General features: G+C 41.8%; 1 protein-coding gene across 1 annotated transcript; it reads right to left on the reverse strand.

Moving 5' to 3' along the window:
- Nucleotides 1–24,313, reverse strand: LOC101519292 (nuclear RNA export factor 2). Its single transcript, XM_058658565.1, has 22 exons — nt 24,211–24,313; nt 22,376–22,470; nt 19,069–19,243; nt 18,700–18,853; nt 18,065–18,148; nt 17,854–17,958; nt 17,671–17,751; nt 17,483–17,552; nt 17,250–17,338; nt 17,033–17,140; nt 16,779–16,888; nt 15,191–15,227; nt 14,752–14,811; nt 14,611–14,666; nt 14,365–14,472; nt 14,196–14,254; nt 13,976–14,091; nt 13,838–13,880; nt 13,193–13,262; nt 12,490–12,669; nt 619–676; nt 1–501 (listed from the first exon to the last, which is right to left on the reverse strand). The coding sequence occupies exons 1-21, from the start codon at nt 24,243–24,245 to the stop codon at nt 649–651; spliced, it is 1,863 nt and encodes a 620-aa protein (XP_058514548.1). The 5' UTR covers nt 24,246–24,313; the 3' UTR covers nt 1–501; nt 619–648.
- Between the last annotated feature and the right edge of the window lie 452 nt (nt 24,314–24,765).

Genomic DNA, 24,765 nt, shown 5'->3' on the forward strand with positions numbered 1-24,765 from the left:
TTGGAAGTGACAATGACAGGCTGAACTTCCTGAAGAACATGGACATGGGGCATGGCTAAGCTCTGTGAGCAACGCATTGGACAGACAGGCTGACTCAGATGACGTTGTAGGTTTGAGACTTCTGGCACAAGATCATCAGGGAAGTGCATAGGGCCGGGAGAAGCAGGGCATTTCCTTCCTGACCCTCTTGGCTCATGGCTGGGGCAGAAGTGCAATCCAGCACACACAATGTACAACATGCTATGCCACTTTATTATGAACATAAACAGCAATCTTGAATGGGAAAATACACAAAACATTTGGCCTTTTGGATGGTTATGTTACCAGCTTACAAGTCAACTTTGATGTTTTTTGACAGTTAAGTCTCTGATCTCAATTGTGGGTAATTCCTTCATCTGGGGAAGTACCAAATATGAGGACTTGCTTGGAGATGAAAATCCTATCAAAAGGCATTTTCTAGTGCATTTGCATGAAGGCATTCTCTGGGTTGTCACTCTGGGCCTGGAGGAAAGGAGTAAGGATGTTAGAAGAGTCAGACGACTTGTGGTCTATCCTGACCTCCACCTTCCTAAACACCTGGGACATCTACCTTTTACCCACATGCTTCCCAGACCTCACCTGGAGGGTGATGGTTTGCCTGGCTCTGGTTTAGTTCCACCCACTGTCCTCGAGACACCTCGGGTGAGAGAACAGATGATCTCTGTCAGCATCAAAGAACGCACATGCCGATCACAAAATGCCATCCCTTCACCCATGCAATTCTGTTATTGGGACACATGTGCCAGAATGAACACTGCTTAACAACGAGGGAAACCTTTTGAAATACTACAATGTCTGTCACTAACATGCATGCCACTGAAATTGAGAGAAGAAAAATAGAGGTGTTCAGAACAAGAAGGTCAAGTCATTTGGCACAGTTCTGCTTTGGATGATCCAGCAGCAGAATGCTTGGGATAGAATTAACCTTTTTTTCTGATCCTGCTTTCCAATAATGCACATCCTGGAAGGTAATAGAAGATGGCTTAAGAGATCAAGATCAAGTGGCTGGCTCCTGGTTTCAGTCTGGCCCACCAGTGGCTACTGTGGACATTCAGAGAATGAACAAATGTGTGGGAGCTCTGTGTCTCCACACTTTTCAAACAAATTAAAAAATTACATTGCTTCTTTGCTAACTTAAAACAGTAGTAACACTAATAAGAGAGAGAGAGAGGCTGAATAGAGAGGATCTGAGTCTACTTCAATCATAAAGCAGTTTCAAGACTATGAGGGAGGAACTACATTTGCAGAAGATCGTCTGAGACAGAACCTCGGAAAAGCAGTGACAGGAACTACCAAGGCCTGCTACTTCTCCCCTAGCTCCCTGACTGGTAATCACACGTCTTCTCAGGAAAAAGGGATTTACATATCAAGTATTAGAAGTGAGAAGATTCACTGAGGGAAAAACTTCAGTCATGGAGTGATGAGATCTGAGAATAGCACAGAGTCTCTGACAACCAACACAAAGAAACAAAGCACTCTACCCACTATCCTCTGCCTGCTGCCATTTGCCCATCTTTCTTTCCACTACTGCCTGTGACATAGTGTGCCATCTTGCTGGGACAGTGCAGAAAAGCATACCACGAGGAAGGTAGGAATGAGTCTACCTACATGCTACCACTTCAGATCCACACTTGCCAGTCACACTGGGGGACTGGGAAAAGGTCTACTTAACATCATCCAGTGCTGAAACTTGAGCAATTGTTGCTGTAAGTCCAGCAGCAGTCATGCTCACAGAAGGGTCTGGGAAATATTTTATTCACATCACACACTCCAAAGACTGTTGCTACTACTACCATAGCCCCAGCATCACTTAGGCTTGCCTGGGAGCACAAGGGGAAAGCCCTCTTTGTATCTCACAACAAAAGTGTGGATATAGCTATCCCAAACACTAGAGTGAATAAACAACATACCACTGAATGACCAATGGACCATTGAGGTTAGAAAGGAAAAGTAAAATATCTGTAAAACAATGAAAACAAGACATAGCAAAACTCATGCGATATAGCAAAAGCAGTATCTTGAGGGGAATTTATACTAATAAACAAATAGAAAGATCCCAGATAAATACCTAATGCTGTGTCTCAAAGACTTAGAAACACTAAATCAAACCAAATCCCAAATTATCAGGAGGCAAGAAAATACTTAGAGTAGAAATTAATGAAACTGGAACCCAAAAATCAATACAAAAGACCAAGAAATGAACCCTTAGCTTTTTGAAAATATAAACAAATTAATAAATCTTCAGCAAGGCTAACAAAAGAAAAACAAAAAATACTCAAACATAATTAGAGATGAAAAATAGACATTACAAGTGATACCACAGAAATACAAAGGTTTATAAGAAGCTACTGTGAAGAACTATATGCTAAAAAATTGGAAGACCTCAAAGAAATTAATAAATTTCTTGATACGTATAACCTACCAAGAATAAATCAAGAAGATGTAAAATATCTAAACAGATTCACAACAAAGAACAAAATTCAAGCAGTAATTACAATCTCTCATCAAAGAAAATCTGATGACCTGAAGGCTTTACTAGTGAATTCCATAACCACTTAAAAAGGAACTAACTACTTCTGAAGCTATTTCAATACCCTGGAAAGGATGGAACTATGAAAGACAATATTTACACAGCCAGTGTCACTTCTAACACCAGAACCAAAGACACAACACATAAAGGAAACTTCAGAACAATGTACTTGGTGAGCATAGATGAAAAATACTCTCAGCAAAAAGTAAGCAAACTAAATCTAAAATGACATCAGCAAGATCATACATCATCACGAAGTGGAATTTACCTCAGAGAGGCAAAGATGGTTCAACATTTACCAAATAAATGTCACAGCGCAAAAAAACACAATTTGACAATCTCAATAGATGCAAAGAATGAGTCTGACGAAATTCAGCATTCCTTCATGATAAAAACCTGAACAAATTTGTATAGAAGGAGCATACATATTTTTAAAAGATTTATTTATTTTTATTGGAAAGTCAGATTTACACAGAGAAAGATCTTCTATTTGCTAGTTCTCTGTCAAAGTGGCAGCAACGGCCAGAGCTGAGCCGATTCTAAGCCAGGAGCCAGGAGCTTCTTCCAGGTCTCCCACACAAGTGCCGAGTTCCAATCCTTTGGGCCATCCTCGACTGCTTTCCCAGGCCACAAGCAGAGTGCTGAAAAAAAAAAAAACTGGAGCACCCAGGACACGAACCATTGCCCATATGGGATCCTGGTTCATGCAAGGTGAGGACTTAGCCACTAGGCTACTGTGCCGAGCCCCAGAAGGAGCATATCTTAACATGTAAAGGCTATATATGACAAACCATCAGCCCAAATCATACTGAATGGGGAAAAACTGAAAGCATTTCCACTCAGATCTGAAACAAGACAAGAATGTCCTCTTTCCACTCTTATAAAACGTAGTAGTAGAAGTATTAGCAAGAGCTATCAGAGAGGAAAGAAATAAGGGACACCCAAACTCGTAAACTGGAAGTCAAAACACCTATATTTGCGGATGGCGTGATGTAGTACACGAAAAAATTTGAACACTCCACCTGATATACCACTTCAGTGAAAAAAAAATCAACACATAAAATCAACACATAAAACCAACTTTTTTTGGGCCCGGCATGGTAGCCTAGTGGCTAAAGTGCTCGCTTCGCATGTGCCAAGATCCCATATGAATCAGCCGAGACAATATCTTTCTCCCTGTCTCTCCTCTACCCTGTATATCTGACTACAATAAAAATCAATACATCTTAAAAAATATTAAGAAAAAATTTTTCAGGAAATAAAAACAAAATTAAAGATGAAAAAGAAAATATCCTAAGGAATTAGTATGTGATCTCTTTTGCTGAATGGAACCTTTGGTCAATATGTGGTGTCCTTCTTCAGCTCTTTCATATTTTTCACGACAGTCTATGTTATTACTACAAGAATGGCTGCACCAACTCAGTTTTCTTTTCCATTACCCTGTAACATTTTTTCCATGCTTTGACTTTCGGTTTCCACATACTTTTGTGGCTGAGATGTGTCTCCTGTAGGCAACAGCTAGATGGGCTTTGTTGTTGGATGCAGTGTACTAATCTATGATGCTTGCTTGATGAGTTTAACACATTTACATTCAGAATTAATATTGATAGGTAGTACTTTGGTCTTCTCATTTGAGAAAATCTAGAATGCATTGTCTTTATTTCAGAATTCTTCTCAGCTATGGGAGGGCAACATAGGAGTAAATCATCTTAACAAACTGATGGTGAAATGTTAAATTGTGATTGTATTTGTAGAGTGTGGGGAAGGTGGGTGAGGCACTCTTTCAGTGTGATTTATTAAGCATGACAAAGAGTGATATGCGATGTTAACAGGAGCAAAGAGGGAAGGGGATTTGAGAACTTCTTGTATTGCTATCTCACAGTGTCTGCTCTGTAAATCTAAAATCATTCTGAGATTACTAAGTTAACTCATCTGAAACTGCTCTAAAAAGCCAAAGTTTGCAAGACTGCATACTCTTTTTTTCCCAAAAAATTATTTATTATTTATTTGAAAGGCAGAGTTATACAGAGGAAAGACAAAAAGAGATGACTTCTTTTAAAAATAAAGATTTTTAAAATGTATTTTATTAGAAAGTCAGATACACAGAGAAGAGGAGAGAAAGAAGGAGGAGAGAAGATGTTCTCTCTGCTGATTCACTCCTCAAGTGGCCACAACGGCTGGAGGTGGTCTGATCTGAAGCTATGAGCCAGGAGCATCTTCGTGGTCTCCCATGCAGATGCAGCATTCCAAGGCCTTGGGCCATTCTCGACTGCTTTCCAAGGACACTAGCAGGAAGCTTGGTGGGAAGCAGGGTTGCTGGGACACAAACAGGCACCCATGTGGGATTCCGGCAAATTCAAGGTGAGGACTTTAGACACTACACTATCTATCCTGCTTGGCCCTGAAGTGTTTATTTTTTTCTCTCATTAATTTCTTCAATGACTCATAGGTCATAGAGTGGCATCGTTAATCTTCAAAATGGTTTTGATTCTCTTTTTCATTTCTGAAGTGACACATTGGTCATCTTCTGTGATCCTATGCTCTGGTTGCACTATCGCCTGCCCAGCCTTTCTCCCACTCTTGCTTGGAGAAGTGCCCAGCATTAGATAGACACCAGCTGTCCTAGATCACTGTATGGAAAACAGTGCTGGTCTTGCCAGAACCTGCTGGATGTTAGAGATGAAAAAAGACTGTTGCGGCCACTTGGGGAGTGAATCAAAGGACAGAAGATCTTCCTCTTTGTTTCTCCTCCTCTCTGTATGTCTGAGTTTTTAATGGAATAAAATAAATCTTTAAAAAAACATTTTTGTGCACTAATAATGATCTCACTGAAAAATCAAAAGAGAAATCCCATTCACAACATTTTTAAACACCAATTATCTGGGAATAAAGTTTTCAAAAAGTGAAGTATTTCTACAATGAAAATTACAAAACACTGATGGAAGAAATCATCAAGTACACAAAAAATGGAAAGAAACTCCTTGTGCATGGCTTCAAAGAATTAATATCATTAAAATCTTCATATAGATTCTACTCAATTCCTACCAAAATACCAATGGCATTTAACTAGAAGAAAAAATTATCCTAAAATTCATATGAAATCAAGAAAGATTCAGAATAGCTAAAAAACAAAAGTTGAGAAAAATAAATGAAGCTGGAGGCATCACAATGACTAATTTCAAACACACCAAAAGGCTATGGTAGTCCCTCCCAGGGCTCAGTGGCTAAATCCTTGTCTTACAAGTGCCAGCATCCCTTATGGGAAATGGTTCATGTCCCAGATGCTCCACTTTGCTTCTAGTTCCCTGCTTGTGGCCTGGGAAGGCAGTAAAGGTTGGCACAAACCTTGGGACCCCCCTGACCCATCTGGGAGACCTGGAAGAAGCTCTTGGCTCCTGGCTTTGGATTGGCTCTGGACACTGTGGCCCCTTGGGGAGTGAACCAGTGGATAGATCTTTGCCTCAAAATACATTTTTTAAAGCTACAGTAAATTAAAACAACATGGTGCTGGCATAAAAAAAACTGGCATATAGGTCAATTTAGCAGAATAGCAAGAGGAGGAATGAAGCTAACTGGTTTTGGACAAACGTGTGAAGAAGATATATCAGAGAAAAGGTAGTCTTTTCAAGAAATGATGCTGGTAAAATTGGATGCAATTAGATCCATATATGTCAACATACAGGAAAATCAACTCAACATGAATTAAAGCCCTAAATATAAGACCTAAAATTATGAAACTACCAGAAGAAAATGTGGGGAAAACATTTCAGAAACACTGGTGTAGGTCATTGCTTCTTGGATAAAGCCCGAATGGTACATGCAACAAAAGCAAAAGAAGACAAATATAATTAAACTAAACTCAGAAACCTCTGCAAAGAAAAACAATCAATCGACAGAGTAAAGAGACATCCTACAGTATGGGATAAAATATTTGCAAGCTACTCATCTGACAAATGATTAATATCTACAATATACCAGCAACTCAAAGAACTCAATAACAACAACAACAAAACCAATTCAGTTTAAAAAGTGGGCAGATGACTTAAAAAGGCATTTAACACAAGAAGAAATGCAAATGACCAAAAATAGATGAAAATAATGTTCACTAGCCATCAGGGAAATGCAAATCAAAACCACAATTAGATACCAGCTTGCCCCTTTCAGAATGGATATTATAAAAAAGACAGGCCAAGAGGCTGCACCCTTCATGGTGAGTACACCGAAGGGGGAAGTCTGGAGAGCTGGGTGGGCCCAGGCCCCACCCGCCACCATCATTGGGCTGTGGATGGGATTGGGGAGGGGGCGAACTTGGGGTCTGGGGATTAAAACTTCCAGCAGCATAGGCTGCTGGTGGGTGCCAGGCCGGGATTGTCTCCATCCTGGGAGCCACCAAGTACACATGGTGACCTGTCCCTGGGTAGCCAGTGCACCATTCGGCGCCAGTCTCTGCCTGCTGGCCACCCAGCAGCCAGCTCTGGGGTTTTTGGGCTTTGAGTTGCTGCTTAGGTAGCTCCAGGTTAAGCCCACTGTACTTCTGGGATGTCAGTCAATCCTAAAGACTCCCAACAACAGAGTAACTTTTCCTTTGAAGGTAAGCGAGGGTAATGAGATCTGGTAGGTTTGAGGAGAGGGACCAGATGATCTTTAAGGAAAAGTCTGATATACCAACCTCCTATCAATCCTGTGTAGAACTTTTAATCACAGAACAAAGCTCAGCACCGAACACCAGTGCATGCAAAAGCTAAGGCTCGGGGCTTGTCTAGTATGATCACATCCTATTACCTGACATGATGATGGATCAGGAGACGGGTCTCATTAGGCAGGGCCATGACATTAACTAGCACATGGGAGAACCATATCTGGGGGTAGATTCTGTGGGGGATGTGTGGGCCAAATCCCATGGAAATACTAGCCCCACTGGTTAGCTCAAAAGTTGAGGTGGTGATGGACTAAGCTAGGTGTGACCAAGAAGCCTGCCATCACTCACTGGTAAAGGAACTGATAACAGTCTGGACTGGTCAAGGCAGCAGCACCCAAATGTGCATCCTAAATAGGGTGTGGGGTGGGACAGGCTGCAACGTTCACCAGCTCATACAAGGCCAAATGGAAGGCCAGACTATGCCTGACTCTGGCCTAAAACCCACTGGCATGTATGAGAACTGGGTCTGGGAGTGGGTCAAGTGGAGGAACTTGGGAAACTCCCCTGGCGGGTCATAGCTCCCGCTGGTGAACACATGGTCCAGACCTGGGGGTCAGACTAACCAGGCAAAGTAGCTCCAATGTCTGGCTAATGTGTGGGTTGGTAATGAAATGGAGTGAACTGGGCAGGACTGAGCTAACCTTAGCCCATAAGCAAAATTAGAAATCAGGATGGAGCACAGGTCATGCCAAGCTAGGCTCTTTCACCTACTGTGTGAGTCAGGGATGCTAAGCCACAGCATCTAGGGCAGGAGCCTGGACAGGTAAGGGGTTGTGCCAAGCTGAGTCAAAGCAACCACTGGCATGCACGTGATCTATGGCTAGGAACAGGCCCGGTTGGGGACTAAGGGGATACCCTATCTGGGTTGAGATTCTCACCAAGGAGTGCGGGGGCTGGAATGGGGGCTGCGTTCTGATCAGGAAACAGTTGTAGTCTCCCTTGGCACAAGTGTGGACTGGGACTGGATGCACCAAGCCAGACTAGACTCCAACACCACCTGTCAAGTTACACTGCAGAACCACGTGGAGAGTGCATAATCCTGGAGTGGGAGTGGTCTAGAAGGGAAATAGTGGGCTCCTCTCTCTTGGGTTACCACTCCCACAGGAGGGCACGAAAACCAGGACAGGGGCTGTGGTGGCTAGACAGATGGGCACTCACCAGCATGTGTGTGGGCTGGATAGTTGGGCTGGTTGGGTTGAACTAGGCTTCAATGTCCATTGACATGTATGAGAACTGAATGGGATGTGGGACAGACCGGACTAATCTGCTACACATACTGGCAAACCAGGATAGGGGGTGGGCCTGGTGGGGGGTTGTTGTGGGTCGCTCCGACTAGGCTGCAGCTCCCACTGGTTTATGTGAGGGCCAAGTGTGCTGGGCAGAATCAGGCTGGACTGCAACACCCATTGGTTTGCATGGAAGACAGCGCTGGAAACAGAACTGACCCAGCAATTGCAACCACCAGCTGATTGGGGCAATGGGTTGTACCGGGCCCTGTACTTGCAAGTACACACAAGATTCTGGTCTGGGAACACCTCAGACAAAGTTTCTTTGGGGATCTCCCCAATCGAACTGCAGGACTCAGAACCCTAACCATGAAAAGACAGAGGACAGAACAAGTCAGTCAACTACCTCAGCCATATGTTGGCAGTGTAAAACTGGGCAAACGAAGACTGTAAGATGGACTATGTCAATCAGTGGATTCTTCAGCAACTTCATCGTGCTTGGAATGGCAAGATCGGCAGCAATTCACAACTGTTGAACTATCAAAACCACTTGAGCAAGACCCTCAGAGCATGCCCCACATCAGGGACCTGGGATGGGTGGGAGACTGAGTGGGGCTTTTCCCTTTATCTCCCCCTTTATCTCAGATGCATGAAGGAAACAATATGGAACTAATAGTCTTACCCACTTTCCTGTAGCCCTTGAACCTTTGTGCCCTAATTAACTATGTAAAGAATGTCAAAAATAAAGAAATAACAAAAGAATGTTTCAGGAAGGAAAAAAAGACAGGCTAATGGATGCTAGTGAGTTTAACGAGAAAGGAGAACACTAATCTTATATACTGTGAGCGTAAATGTAAATTAGTGCAGCCACTCTGGAAAACAGTAGAAATTTCTTTAAAAAATAGAGATAGAACTGCTTTATGATCCAGCAATGCCAATACAGATACACCTAAAAGACACATACACATTGTATTCAAAGATAAATACGCTCCAACATGTTTATAGCAGTACTGTTCACAAGTCAAAATATGTAATCAACCAAGTCATACATACTTACATTAATGGATAATGAAAATCACATCTGTATATATCTGTATCTATCTATATACATATGCACATATTTGCAGTGAAATAGATGCAACTGGAAGATATAATATTGAGTGAAATAAGCCAGACACATAAAAGTAAATACTGCATGTTTTTCCTTACATGTGGGAGCTATAACACACACGCACACACACACACACACAAAACTCACTTCAGTTTGAACATGGTTGATAACCAATGACTAGGAGTATGAAGTATAAAAAGGAGTTTGGAAAAAAAATAGAAGCTTGGTGCAGTTCATCAATTGTGACAAATATACTAATATGAAATGTTAATAGGGGAAATAGGATAGGGATACATGGGAAAAATCTTTGTATTACCTCACACTTTTTGTTTTATAAATTTAAAACTATTGTGAAATAAAATGTTAAACAAATGAGAAAACAAAGGAATTTAGTATGGATGGGTTAAAAAAGAAAGATGCTCAGAACTAGCAAAACGGAATTTATATATTTTCTAATTACTTCTAATTAGAGATAGAAAGCACACATAAATGAATATATTATTTTGAGTTCTATAAATTCAGTGATTTTATGGTATGTTTGCAAGATTATGTAAGCATCTCAACTAGCTCCAAAAACAGTTTATTGCTTCAAAAAGAAGCTCCCTGTCAGAAATCGCTCCCCATTCTGCCTGTTTCTCAGGTCTTGGTAGTCGTGACTCTGTTCAGCTTTGTGGCCTTGCCTATTCTGGATATTTCATATAAATGGAGCCTGGCTATACATGTGGCCTTTTGTGATTGGCTTCTTTCACTCATAATATTTTCAAAGTTAAACAATGGCACAGCATAATTAGAGCTATAATTTTTATGACTACATTAATACACCGCTGTATAAATGTTACATTTATTTGTCCATTTCCATTACTTCCATTTTTGGCTATTATGAATAACTGTGCCAAAACATTAATGTGCAAGGTTTTTGTTATACACTTTGATTTATCTTGGTATGTATATTTGAGAGTGGGGTTTCTGAGTCACATGCTAATTCCATGTTTAGCATTCTGAGGAACTGTCAAACATTTCCACAGTGACTATTCCATTTTAAATTCCCAGTAGTAATAAGAGATTCCCAATTTTTCCACATTTTCACCAACATTTGTTGTCTTTCATTTTGTTAATAAATATCATCCTGTGCTCAAGTCCTTGGGCACTTACACTCACGTCAGAGACCCAACGAAGTTCCTGGCTCCTCGTACTGGATCAGCCCAGCTTTGGTCATTGTAGCCATTTGGGGAGTGAACCAGTGTTTGAAAGGTCTCTCTCACCTCTCTTTCCCTCTGTGTTTCTCTTTGCAACTTCTGTTTTTCAAATGAAAATAAAATAAACCTTTTAAAAAAATCCATCCTGAGTATGAGGTGATAACTCATAGTTTTTATTTTCTCTTTCCTAATGACTAAATTCTCATGTGTTTGTTGAACATTTGTATACCACTTTGAAGAATATTCAAATTCTTCCCGCACTTAAAAAGTTGGATTGTTTTTATTGTTGAATCATAAAGGCTCTTCACATATTCTTTTCAGGTCCATGATTTGCAACTATTTTCTCTTATGTTGTCAGATTTTAACTGTATCAATAGTATCCACTGGTGGCACAATATTTCTTAATCTTGGTTAAGTCCATTTAACCTATTTTTGCTTTGCTTGTTTGCACTTTTGCAGCCACATATAAGAAATAATTGCCTAGGAGCCAACACAGTGACTTAACATGCTAATCCTTCACCTGCCAGCGTGGGCATCCCATATGAATAAGTGTTAATTGTGAGCGTAGCTTGAATTATGGGATGTGGGGGGACCATTTAACTTTATTACTACCAGTTTTGAAATCTCTAAGAGTACGGATGGCAAGCAATATGGAAGGCTAGAAGACGGGGCCACACTTATCTATGTTCCTATGGAAACTATCTGAATATTTGCTTTATATGGATTTTTATTCACTTTTCAAACATGCTACTAAAGAGTACCCCTCAGCTGCTGGGTGTCTGTAGCTTGTCCGATGCCAGGTGGGCCGGAAGCTCAGTGTTGGGACCTGTTTGGAAAATAAACTATCTTGAAATTTAAAAGTGTATATATACATGTCCCGGCTGCACCACTTTTGATTCAGATCCCTGCTTTCGGCCTGGGAAAGCAGTGAAGGATAGTCCAAAGCCTTAGGACCCAGCATTCATGTGGGAGACCCAGAGAAAGTTCCTGGCTCCCAGCTTTGGACTGGTTCAGCCCTAGCCATTGCAGTCATCTGAGGAGTGAACCAGCTGATTGAAGAACTCTTTCTACCTCTCCCTCTCTCTGTAAATATGCCTTTCAATAAAAAGGATTTTTTTTTTAAAGAATTGTCCAATTCAAGGTCACAAAGACTTATACCCATATTTTCTTCCAAGAGTTCTGTAGTTCTAGCTCTTACTTTAAAATCTGGCCCACTTTCAGTCAATTCTTGAATACAGTTAGGGGTCAAAATGAGCAATGAGCACTGGTTTGCAAGATTTGTGCTTCTTTCTTTCATTTACTCCTAACTATTTGATGCTTTCTGATACTATTATAAAAGGATTCATCTTATCCTCAGTTTGGACTGTTCACTGAAAGTAGAATCAGAAGTAATTTTTGCATGTTGACCTTGTATCCTGCAACCCTACTAAAGTTACTTATTCATTCCAGAAGCTTGTTTTGGTGAATTATTTCAGATTTTCTATACAAAAGGTACTTAAGTGACATATTATCTTTAAAAGTTGTTTACTTATATCAGTATAAAAGCATATTAGCTTTAATAGGTCTAATATTTTCATATGGAAATAAAATATTCATGTAGCTCTTTTTTCCAAATTACATGCAAGTGTCCATTTTTGCACTGCTGCTGTACCAACTCCCCCCTACTCCCAGGTACACCCAGTATTCACTTTTCAGACCACTCAGTGTGCATGCCAGACTGCACGGAGAATGTTTGTATCATCTTAAGCTGCAGCTTGGTAAGGTTGGACTTTTTGCCAGAGTTGGAATTGGGACTTGGAATACAGAAGTCGCTCAGGATATCAGGGATGGCATCTCTCACAAACAGCTGGTCATTCAGGATGCAAAGACTAGAGGAAAAGTAATTTCTCAAACAATTGCACAGTTAGTCCACTCCACACTCCTAAGAACAGGAACCTGTATAACCACTGCCACTCAGCAACCTGATTCCTCCCATATTCCTACTGTACCTTTCTCCCAGGTTCTGTGGCTAGTGCCCTACAGACTTTCCTCAGAGCCCATCTTTAGATAGCTTTACTACCTTCACTTGATTTGTAGAATTAATTCCAATGCATCCGTCCGGCACAACAGCACAAGATAATGGATACTCCAATTTTCACAAAAAGGGCACAGAATCAAAGAGTCAAATAATTTGATCAAATTCACATAGAAAATAAGTGTTGGGTTCGGAAAAAGAACGAACACTGTGTCATTCTCACTCAAGAGCCCACACTATTGCCCCACTAGATCAGATTGCAGCTTTAATCTATTGTTGAAGCTTCCCAATATTGAGAAATACCATGAAGAACATCACATTCTAACAACACTGACCCAGGCATGAATGAGTATTCCCACCAGAAACACAGCATTTACCTGGAACTGTTTTTGGGGGTCATAATGAAATTCTGGGTAAAGACAAAAAGATAATCCTGAGAATTACTTTCTATTTGAAGGGGAAACAAACAAGAAATATTCCATTAGATTTGCATACACTTTGCATACTCGCACAGCATTCCTGATCATGGTATTACAATAAAATGGTTCAGACTGAGACAAAGGCTCACTTGGAGTCGGGAGAGCATAATAGGGATGGAAAAGGCAAAAACTGTAAGAATCTGCTCCGGTGGATTGGATTCTTGTCACGTGCTGGGCTTTGGGCAAGCCCCCTCACAACTTCACTTAATTCCTGTTTCTCTCAGATGTCTAAGAAATAGATGGTACATTTTGTAAATAAGGGAACTAAGAAATGAGGTAGTTGGCTCAAGGTCACAGAGTAAGGGTCTGAGATGGTGCCATCAAAACTACACACATGTTTCCTGTGTGTCTGAGCTATATAGGGTAGACAGACATAGGTCGAGGGTAGCCGAGAATGGTTTGTGGCATAGTGGAGGCAAAAGACCATGGAACAAAGAACAAGCAGAAAGGGAACAGATTTTGGAAAGCCTGTAGAGTTATGAGAGGCAGCCTAGTCAGAGGCAGAAGTGGGGGTTCTGAAGAGATGATTCTACAAGCACTTACCTCCCTTGAACACTCCGTTGACAGAAAAGCCAACTGTAGTATTCTGAAAAGAAAGAATGCAGGCATCCAGGGTCCTCTTTTACTTTCCACCCAACTCCAGCTTCTTGAGGCCACCCAAGAGAGGAAACAGGTGCTCACTGTCTGAAACCACAGGTCCAGTGAAAAGGAGTCCAAGTTATGCTGAGTTCTGGGCAATATGCTGAGTGTTTGCACAATATCATGGCTTGTGTGCTGTAGCATCTGAATTCGTAGACCTGCACAAGAAGAAAGATTTGTGCTGACACAATCTGACTCTTGACCCCTACAACCGTCACCTTCAAACTCTTACCCTGTTTAGCCTTCCCCATCATACACTTACATGGGTCCTGGATGTATTTCATATTCCTGCTGTCCTTGAAATACTCGCATAAGCCAATCCTAGAAGATAATGAGGGTACAGATAGCTCAGGCAGGCAACTTGTTGGCAGGAGCTTACCTGTGTCTCTCTGGGAGATAAACAGTTGCAGACTCTGAGTTACAGTACTCACAGGGCAGGTTCCATGGGCTCAAAAGGAATGGTCAGGGAGATGTAGGCCTTCCTGTGGTAACCATCAAGGAGACGCCGGCGATCTCCATAGTCATAGATAAAATAATACCTGTTGGGGAGCAATGAGGACAGGCTATCTTTGATGTTCAGGCCCCAATGAGACTTGAAAACTCCTGTGAGCAGACCTGCTTTGGGTGGGCAGCCTGCTCCATGCCAATCCTTTTTAGTAGTTCCAAAGGATAACTACTCCTGCAGGAACTGCAAGATCAGCTTCTTCAACATTTCAGTTCCTTTTGGGAGTTCCTGCAATAAAAAGTCATTTTAGATTGCATGGCTTATAAACCCTCCCTTGCAACATTTAAAATCTTTCTTAGTCTTTTCTCCTCACTTGGAAGGTGAATGGCTCATCAGTATCAATGACATTTGGCAAGAGTAACTCTTGGCCATCCTGGGAAGAGAAGAGGAAGTTAGCAACGGAAGAGATGGCATTGGATCACCCAGGAAATGAACAGACCCAGAAGGAAGCATGGGTCAGAGAACAGGTGAGGAACAGCCCCATGAACTGCATGGGAAACATTACTGGGGACATCTACATTGTGCGGTCCTGAAAATCTCTATTATATATAACTTTTGCATTTGCATTTATATGTTTATGGATATATTTTCCAGGGACAATACCCATGGCTTTCTTGGGAATCCATGTTCTCTAAAACAGAGAACTATTATGCAAAGATGTAATCTGTACAGGACCTAAAGGGCTTTGGGGGCAGGTGTGGAGTCAGTTTATATACTAAGAGAAGATGGTGATGACAATAGAAGATACTTACCAGGCGTAATAATGTGGGAAAGCACTCACGAACAGCACTATTCAACACCACAAAGAGAATGAAGTTATTAATAGGTAAGAGTTGCATAACCTCTCCATGTCTACCTCTTCCTCTCAAATCCTTCCCCTGGGTATCTCCCACCCACACTGCCCTAAAACTCTCTCCAGGACCACAGGTAGCACCACTGGGAACCCAAGCTTCTTGCATTACCTTTCTCCAAGTCCCTTCAGAAGGCTCCACAGGAAGTAGGGAATGGGATGGGAACCCTGAATTTGCTACTTTTCTGAATGTTCAGCATTCTGCCTGGCCTGAACACGACCAGCTCCTCCCCCAGGAAAGGCCCAGGAGAATGGGTCAGGGAGTGGAGTAAGGCAGGGCTCTGGTGGCATGGAGAGAGAGGCATGGTGATGATGAGAGACAGGGTGTGAAGACAGACCAGGGAGAAGTAGGGGAGTCAAGGAGAGTAGAACAAAGGAGAGGAAATAAAGGGAAGGGGAAGAGACTGGGCCATGGAGGTGAGAGTCATGGTGGGAGAGCAAGAAGTGATTCCCCTGCTGCAGCCCTCTCCTTCAGGAGTTCCTGGCCAGGTCTGAGGCCCAAGGTAGGCAGGAAACAGCCACTATTGCGCTGGAGCACCTGGAGACAGAATGAGCCTTTGTCACCTGTTTGAGCTCAGTCTTGTTGAGCATGGCCAGTGGAGCAGCCTCAGGGGCAGGAGACTTTCCTCACAATAAGGGAGGGGTCAGACATCAGCTCAACATGAGGTGAGGGTCTGGGACCCCTCTTAGTATCACTACATGCTCTCTTCAAAATCTCCACGCAGCTGTGTCTGAGTTATCGGTGTCTTACCTGAGGAATCAGACACATCACAGGCTCCCAGGGATCCTCTGAAGGATGTGGTGAGGAGGAAAGAACATGGGCTTCCCTTTACAGGACTGCCGCTCAATATCTTCAAGCTCTTCCACCATTGACCTTCCACTCTTGCCTTGACAAGCCCTCTCTCACTGCAGGTAGCCAGCCTCTGACACCTTGCCTCAGGGAACCTGGGTTTCTCCTGAAGGATGGCCCGCTTCCCAGCATTGTGGCAGAACAGAAGGCATGATGGCAGCCACCCAGGGCCTCGGCCCTCAGTCCGGAAGGAAACTCCCATGTCATCCCGGGACTGGTAGGGGGCTCTTTCGGGTGCAATGGAAAGGGGCCCCTCTCAGAACAGGGACAGGAAGAGGTGAATCAGCTAAAAACCCTGGGCTGGAAGACCCACTTCAGTCCTATCACCAGGATCTGGGTCAAAGCTGAACTTTCTATCCCGGATCAGAGCAGGGGGCCCTGCTTCCTGAAACACACCTATGGGAGGGTGTGCTGGAGGAGGCCAGTATAGAGAGGGAAAAAGCATATTCCCAACCAGGTGGAAAAGGGAGAAGGTCAGAAGAAGGAAAAAGAGACTTCTAAGTAGAGTTGAGGGGCAGAGAGTGTGGGGCCATGGTCTTCCCAGAAGGCTGCTTCCTCCTGCAGGTGGCACTGTCAGGGGCAGCTCAGTCTCCCAGGAACAAGGAAGGTCCCTAGAAAGGTGACAGGGATTACCACTGACCTTATATAGGCAGCATGGTTAGGGAAAGTGACACACAAGGGGTTTACTTGTAGGCACAGTTCTTCGAGCATCAGCTCTTTCACATTGTCCAACTCCCATACTGACCTCAGCTGAGAAACACACAGAGAAAAATGAAAAAGAGTCCCAGGGAAAGAGATATCCTGTTCCCTTTCTCTTCCGTAAGTACTTTTGTCTACACATTGTCACCTGATGTGCACCCTCAACCTCAGTTTCTTGTAGCTCCCTCTTCTTACCTCATTTGTGGAAAGGTTCAGGATCTTGACATTAGGGGCCTTATTGACAATTTCACACAGGCCATTCAGCTGGTACAGTTTGTTGCCACTCAAGTTCAAAGACAACAGCTTTGGGAAAGGAAGAGTTAGTATGCCAGGTGTTATTTAGGACCTGGGCAACAAATATACCCTCTATCCCATCTCCTCTACCCTTTGAACCATTTGCCTAGGACCTCACCTCAGGGAAATCAGTTTGAATGACCTGTAGAGTAGCAGCCATGCAGTTTCTTCGATTCAGAATCATGTCAATATGATAGCCTACCAAATCTTCAGGAAACCAAGAGAAGGAAATCAGAAGTAGAAGGATCCAGTAGTGCCAGCATCCTCCACTTTGTGAGTGTTATCCCTAAGACTCCGTCAAAGGCAGATTCTCTGCCTTCACCTGACTTCGGAATTATTGCTTAGGCGTACCTGGGTCCAAACGGAGTCTCTGCAGGTCAAGAGATTGCTGGTCAGCACTATATCGTTTGTTTAGAGCCAGCTGCAGAGACAGAGAGCACAGAATGAGGCTATGGGATGTTGGAGACTGGGAAATTTGGGAGTACAAGAATAAGTGGAATTTCAGAGTGGACGCATAGTGTGCTTTGAGTCTGTATTACCCTTAGTTTCTCTATTTTCTCTGGCTGGAACTGATTCTGCACGGAGTAGGGAACACCAGAGCGAAGGACAAAAACAGGTATCTGTGAAAGAAGGGGAGGAGTAAGCACCAGGACCTTTGATCTCACAGAATACCACAAGCCCCTGGTCCTGGGAATCAGTATTGCAGTGTCCTCAGCACACACTGTTCGGTTCTCCTCATCATAAATCTTGTGGCTGACTTCTGACAAGGCAACGGCAGAGGTAGCATTCAGGATGAAGAACCGGGCCTGATGTTTAATGTAGTGGAACTATGAGGAATGAAGGTAAAAAGCAGTCTCAGTCAATGACTCTTGCTGAGTCAAGTCACACTTCCCTCCCTTTGCTCATTCATCTGGCTTCACCATCCTCTCTTACATCAACTGGAATGAAGGGTACAGTGCACTGGCTCTGGATTGATTTCATTAGCCATATCTTGTTATAATTTCTTCCATATGGAATCTAAGTGTAAAAAAGAAGGAATAAGGGTTGAGGCACCATAGAGTTAAGGGTTAAGAAAGGCCTCAAGAAAGCATCATTTCCCAACCTTTTGCCTAGTTGATGATTTTATTTGAAAGAGAGACAACCGATTCACTTCCCAAATGCTTGCACCTGCTAGGGCTGGACCAGGACAAAATGAGGAGCTCAGAATGTCATCTGGGGCTCCCATGTTGCTGGAACAGACCCAAGTACTTCAATATTCATCTGCTATCATCATCAAGGTCCTCATTAGCATGAAACGAATGAAAATATAATACTTGCACCTCAAATTAGGCTCTCTATACTGAAACGTGGGCATTCCAAACAGGGACTTTACTGTGCTAATGGCTCACTCTTCTACTTAATTTTAAGTGACTGCTGATAGGATTTGCTGTGTGCCAAATTTGAGTTTCCTAGATCCTCCTTCTCCATCCAGAATCTCTCCTCCATCAGGTCAACTTAAGGTTTTAATGCTACCTTCCTTCTACAGAAGGTTTCACAATATTCTATGTAATGCAAACATTGTTACTTACCAGGACCTTGAACCAGATATCAGTGGTTTCATTCTGTGCTTTCATGTTTCTTGGTCCCTCTGGAGAATCTTTTTCTATCCACACAGTAACACAAATTTGATCAGTATAGCTCCTTTTCACCGTTCTCTTTTCATGAGGCACATTATAAGGAGTGCTGGAAAAAGAAGAAAGGGGAGGGCTTCATAAGTGCTAAGACATTCTTCCATACCAACTCGTCTCATTGATACTAGGGCTGCACGTAGGACTGCTGAGCTATTATTCCACTTCTTCAGCCTTTCCATGAGAGAAAAAAATCAAGGCTACAGATAATGAAATAGTTGCATGGTCTCAGGGCCTGTTTCAGGCAAACCAGACTGCTTGGTTACTTACCACTGCTTTTGGGAGTCTCTGGGCAAAGTCCACATTGCTACATCCTGCTGCAGGTATGAAGGCAGAAGCTGGTATCCACTGTGTTGATAATGAATGTCTTCATTGCTGAAATTATCCTGATAAGTGCTCCCAACATTCCCATCTTCAACAGGAGAGCTAGTGTCTTCACTGTGTTCTGGAATTGGGAATAAAAAGTAAATTAAAGTCCAAAGACATATCAATATGTCCCAAGACATATACCATGTCATAGGTAACAAATGGTAGATTAAGGAGCAAGGAAAATGCCAACCTGCCCTATGGAACCATTCGCATAAACCCCAGAAAGCAGACTCCTCTGCCTATTCATAAATTTCATAGGTGACATATAAAGAGAGAAATCTTGAAGAAGAAGCACCTGTGTTGAGCCTTGTAACCAATAAAGAAGAATTTATAAAGAACAGAAGTGTGTATACTCATGGGTTAGATTGCACTAGCATGTCCTTCTCTGGCTTCTTTAATTTACAAATATGCCAACACCTTGGGGGTAAACTTTGTCATACCTCCCCAATCCAACTGACTACGAAACTGATTCTGTGCAAGCTGAACTTTCTTTTCTGGCATAGTGAAAGTTTTAAGGACAGGCCAGGCTGATGCAACAGCCTTATAACCTTTTCCTTGCTTATACCATTGCTCTGAACAATTCTTGAATTGAAACATTCAGAGACAGCTTTCTTTGGGATAACCGTGAAATACTTTTAGCTCAGGTGCTAACACTTCCTAAGTTTGACTCTTCTATAACGGGGTCTAAATGGCAAACTGGAATTCTATGCATCAGCAGCAATTTCCAAATATTTGGAAGCATCCCTGCTATCTTTTTATTGTTCAGATCTAGCTTGATCTAGTTCAGATCTATTATAAGAGAATACTATATATGATTTCAACGCTTTTAGACTTGTTGAAGTTTGTTTGATGGCTCAGGAGATGCATGTTGAAAGACACTACACTCTAGTAGTTAATTATTCCATGCTCTTTCAGGTCACAATTGGTTCATTACTGATCACTTTACAATGCATTGATTACAATCAGACATCAGATCAACTCCTCGGTGGGATGGGATAATCATTGCTTTCTATGTAACTTTTGGCCAGGACAATATTGCTACTCACAACTTTTGGGACATTCCCTGTGTGTCACTGAGAGTGAAATTGAATGTGAATGGACAATTTGACCCAAAAATTCCACTGGGTAACTCCCAAAAACTTGGAATTAGCCTAGAACATTCTTTTCTTCACACTGTACATCTCTTTTTTTTCTTATTTTAATCTCTTTTATTTCAGTGCACACATTTCTTTATGTCACAAAAAGTAAAAAAAAAATGCTATATTCATTTAACATCTCTGCCAAGCTTCTTATTGTTGGGTCCTTGGAAAAATGGCTTCTATTTATTCCTATCCCAAGTTACAATTCTTTTTTTATTTTATTTTATTTTATGACACAGTTCCATAGGCTCTGGGATTCCCCCAACTCCTCCAAAAAGCCCTCCCCCCATATTGAATTCCTCCATATTGTTGCAGTAGTACAGTTCCTGTTCAGTCCTGATTCCTTCATTGAGGGCATGGACCATGTAGAAACTCCGGCATCTTATTGTCCAGATATATTCAACAGTTTCATTGGGAGACCATCCCTGGTCTGAAAGTAGAGCTGGCAGAATATCATCCCCTCCAATGAAAAGCCACTACACAACTTCAACAACAATTTACAACAGCATGAAGTTAATTGGCATAGTATTGAGTGACCAATATGTTAGAAAATGCAAGTTCTTAACCGCATCCTGTGACTACTTCGTTGACATTTCAATTTTTGTTTATACACAACCGGCTGCTTGTGTCTATTTTCATTTTAGCAGCTTATAGTATTCAAGCTTATAGTATTCAAGCACGATTTCTACTGAACTTCACGAATTTTAGGCTAGTCCAAACAGTCTTATAACTCAAACATGCCAAATATTAACAATTGAGGAGCAGAACACACACTGTACACCTATCAGGTGTGCTTTCATATCATATCTGGAGTCCATACATTTCTCACCCCATCTGTTGTTACCACACTGACTAGGTCACTAACATTTACATCTTGGATTAACAGTACCTGTTAACTTTACCTCTGCTTTTATACTAACTCCCTAACCACCTCAAAGTGCATTATTTTAAATTTCAAATAAGATATGTTAGGAGAGGTTGGGAAATGTTGTGTATAACTTTCATGATGAGACAAATGATATTTGATATACAAAAAGGTCTGTAAAGAGGGCAGCTATAATGATTAAATAACAAAATTATTTTGAGAAAGCATGAAAATTTACATAAATCAAGGATTGTATCTAGTTAGCTTGATAGGTAAGTTGTTTTTCATGCTCAAGAGTGAGGTACTTTATAGTCACTATAGATAACACTGTAAATGACTTCCATTTACAAACTTATTTCTTTTTTTTATTAATTATTTTGAATTATGTTACAGTTTCATAGGCTCTGGAAATCTCCCCCCACACTCCTCCCCCCTGGTGGCTTCCTCCACCTTGATGCAGTATTACAGTTCAAATTCAATCAAGATTCTTTCCTTGTAAACATATACCAAGTATAAAGTCCAGCTATTTATTGTCCAGATGGGTTGAACAGTCTCTTGGGGAGACCATTTCTGGTCCGTTGTTAGAGCTGGCAGAATATCATCCCATTCAACCAAGAGTCCGGACATAACATCAACAGCAATTTGCAACATTATGGAATTGACATGGTTGTGAGTAACCAGTGTGTTACAAAAAAAAAAAAAAAAAAAAAAGAAAGCAAGTTCTTAACCACAACCTATGATTAGCCCATTGATATTTCAGTTTTAGTTTTATATACAGAACCGACTGCTATATACCTTAAAATGGCTATAAGGTACCTTTCAGCTGTCTCGTGTCTATTTCATTACAAACTTATTTCTTGCCATTACATTAGAAATATTCTTACAAAAAGTGTAAAGATTCAAGTAAGACACTAATGAAAGAAGAAACATGAGTTAAAGAGAATAATTAACTGCTTAAAGACAATAATGGATCATAACAATTAAAAACGTAAATTCCATTGTTATTAGTAAATGGCAAAATCTAAAAGTGAGAGATGAAGTTTGAATGGGACGATCTTAAATATTTTGTGAAAGACAAGTTTCTCAAATGCTCAGTGGAAAAATATTCCACTCTTGTGTAAACTGGAGAAACTATTCCTCGCTCTGGGTCTCAAGATTCTATATTAGCACATCATCTAAAAAAAGATCTGCAACACGGAATTACCTCTGCTTGCATGTGTCTCACATTCTATTGATGGTACAGCATGTTCCTGTTGTGGTTTCTCAGACTCACTGTCTTGTAGAACTAGCCTGGAACCACTGCAATGAGAAAAAACCAAAGTGACTGTTATTTAAACTACATGATAATATATAATTAACATGTAAATGTATACACATTGTTGTATCACATGTGTTATATAATACATTCTAGTATAAAATATAATATATTTAAGGTTATTTCAAACAGTATTTAAATCGTCCATAAATGTAAGCAGAATTCTTTGTTGAACTTTATCAGTTTGGACTTTTTACATTAATTTTGTTAAATGAATTTTTAAAATTATATCACCTATGATCTTACTTAGCGTTTTGTCAAATAATTCCATTATTAATTTTTCCACACTAAGGAAGGAATTTTCAAGGAGTCGAACAAGCAATACATAGAAATTCATGGGTGAAGGGTTATGGAAACAGTATATGGTTAATTAGTTTAAGCTATTAAACTATATCAAACACAAGATTATAGCAATCAATTCCATATGTACTTTTGGAAAACAAATGACCTTCACAACAGATATAAGGGAAAAGTTATTTTAAAAAATATTCAGTGAGTGAAACTGCTGCCTGCGGCACCAGCATGCCATATGAGCACTGGTTCACGTCCTGGTTGCTGTGCTTCTAGTCCAACTCCTTGCTTATGACCTAGGAAGGCAGCGAGGGGATGGAAGAAGCTTCTGGTTCCTAGCTTTGGATCAGCTCATCTCTGGTCATTGTAGTCATTTGGAGAGTGAACCAGCGGATGGAAGATCTCCATATCTCTCTAATTCTTTCAAATAAATATGTATTTTTAAACTTATTTGAAAGGCAGAGAGAGGAATAGGGGGAGTAGAAGGAGGGAAATAGGGAGAGAGGAAGGGAAGATGGGGGAAGGGGAGAGAGAACTCTTGAGCTGCTGGTTCACCCAACATCTGCCCAAATGGCAGTGACTGCAGGGGCTGTTGCCAAGCCAGGAGCCAAGAACTCCATCTAGTCTCCTACGTGAATGGCCGGGGCCTTAAGCACTTGCGCCACTTTGTGTAGCTTTCCAGGTGCGTTTACAGGAAGCTGGATGGGAATCGGAACAGCAGTAATTCAAGCCTTGTATACTCGTGTCAGAATCAGCAGTTTGAACTGTGCCACAACGCCCACGTCCCGAAACAAATTCTTAACTTTCACACTTTTGTAGATACATCAAATTCTTTGGAGCCGAGGAGGCCACCTCAGAACCCAGTGGAGAAGCCAGGTTAGGGCTTGTCTCAGAGGGCAGAGGTGGGCGGGTTCACCGCGCAACCCTAAGAAATGACGTCCAAGTTCTGGTAATTTTGTGCCGTCCTCCCATGCCGGCTTCCCACTTCAGCCCCTAACCCCACCCACAGCTGCGACCATTCTCTGTCCCCCACTCCTGCCCCAGTGCTTTGTCTCTTCCACTTCAGTCTCCAACAATGACTCCTGCAAGTCTAGGATCCAATCCAGCGTCCTGCTGCCCCTCCCCCTACCGTTTTCTGCTCCAGAACAAAACTTCGGCTACCTCAGAAAGTGCCTCCCCACTAACTCCACAAATACCTTTGGTGTTCTCCGTGCTATTCTGAGGTGACTTGGTTGCCAGTAAAGCCATACAATCTGACTAAATGCACCGACCAGTTTGTTTTCTACCAGAACTAAGTCTGCTTCATCACAGTCCAGACCCTGGTAAGTTAAAACTCGTCTCCAACCCTTCAGAATTTTAAATACGGCTTCACTACAATGTGCTGAAGCCATATCAATACAACATCTTGACAACCCGCAGCGTGGGATCCTTACCTGGGTTCCAACTGCTTGTTCGCATGCGGCAGCATAATTGCCCGACTAGCTCAACCGCAGGGTTTGCGGCCTTTAATCCTCCCAAGATCACATAATTGAGTCCTGCGAGATCACAGAACAGCATGTGACCTGTAGGAACCACAGCTATAGGACAGCTGTCCTGGAACCCTGCTCAGCTTCTTGTGTAGTCATGGTAGTTATTGCATTGCTATTTGTCAGCTCTTTAGTCTTCGAGAATTTAGTCCTTGTGTGAATGAGAGAATTGATCCTCACCCCTGAGTAAAGCCGCTGGCGTGTAGCAACTACTCCTAATGGCAAATGCTGCACTTAAGTGGTGGTGGCTACCATTTTACCATCATCTCACACAGTTTTAGAGTTCAAGAATTTACAATCTTAATGGGACTGAGACATGTGAATCTCATGTGACCATACGGTGACATATGACAATAGAAACAACTCATCACAAGATGGTAAAGGCTGGTTGCCATTTCAACACGTTTTTAGATTTTCAGAATTCATAATGTCATAAATAGAAGAGCTGAAGCTCACGAAAAC

The sequence above is a fragment of the Ochotona princeps genome, chromosome X (genome assembly GCF_030435755.1).
Source record: "Ochotona princeps isolate mOchPri1 chromosome X, mOchPri1.hap1, whole genome shotgun sequence".
NCBI lineage: Eukaryota > Metazoa > Chordata > Mammalia > Lagomorpha > Ochotonidae > Ochotona > Ochotona princeps.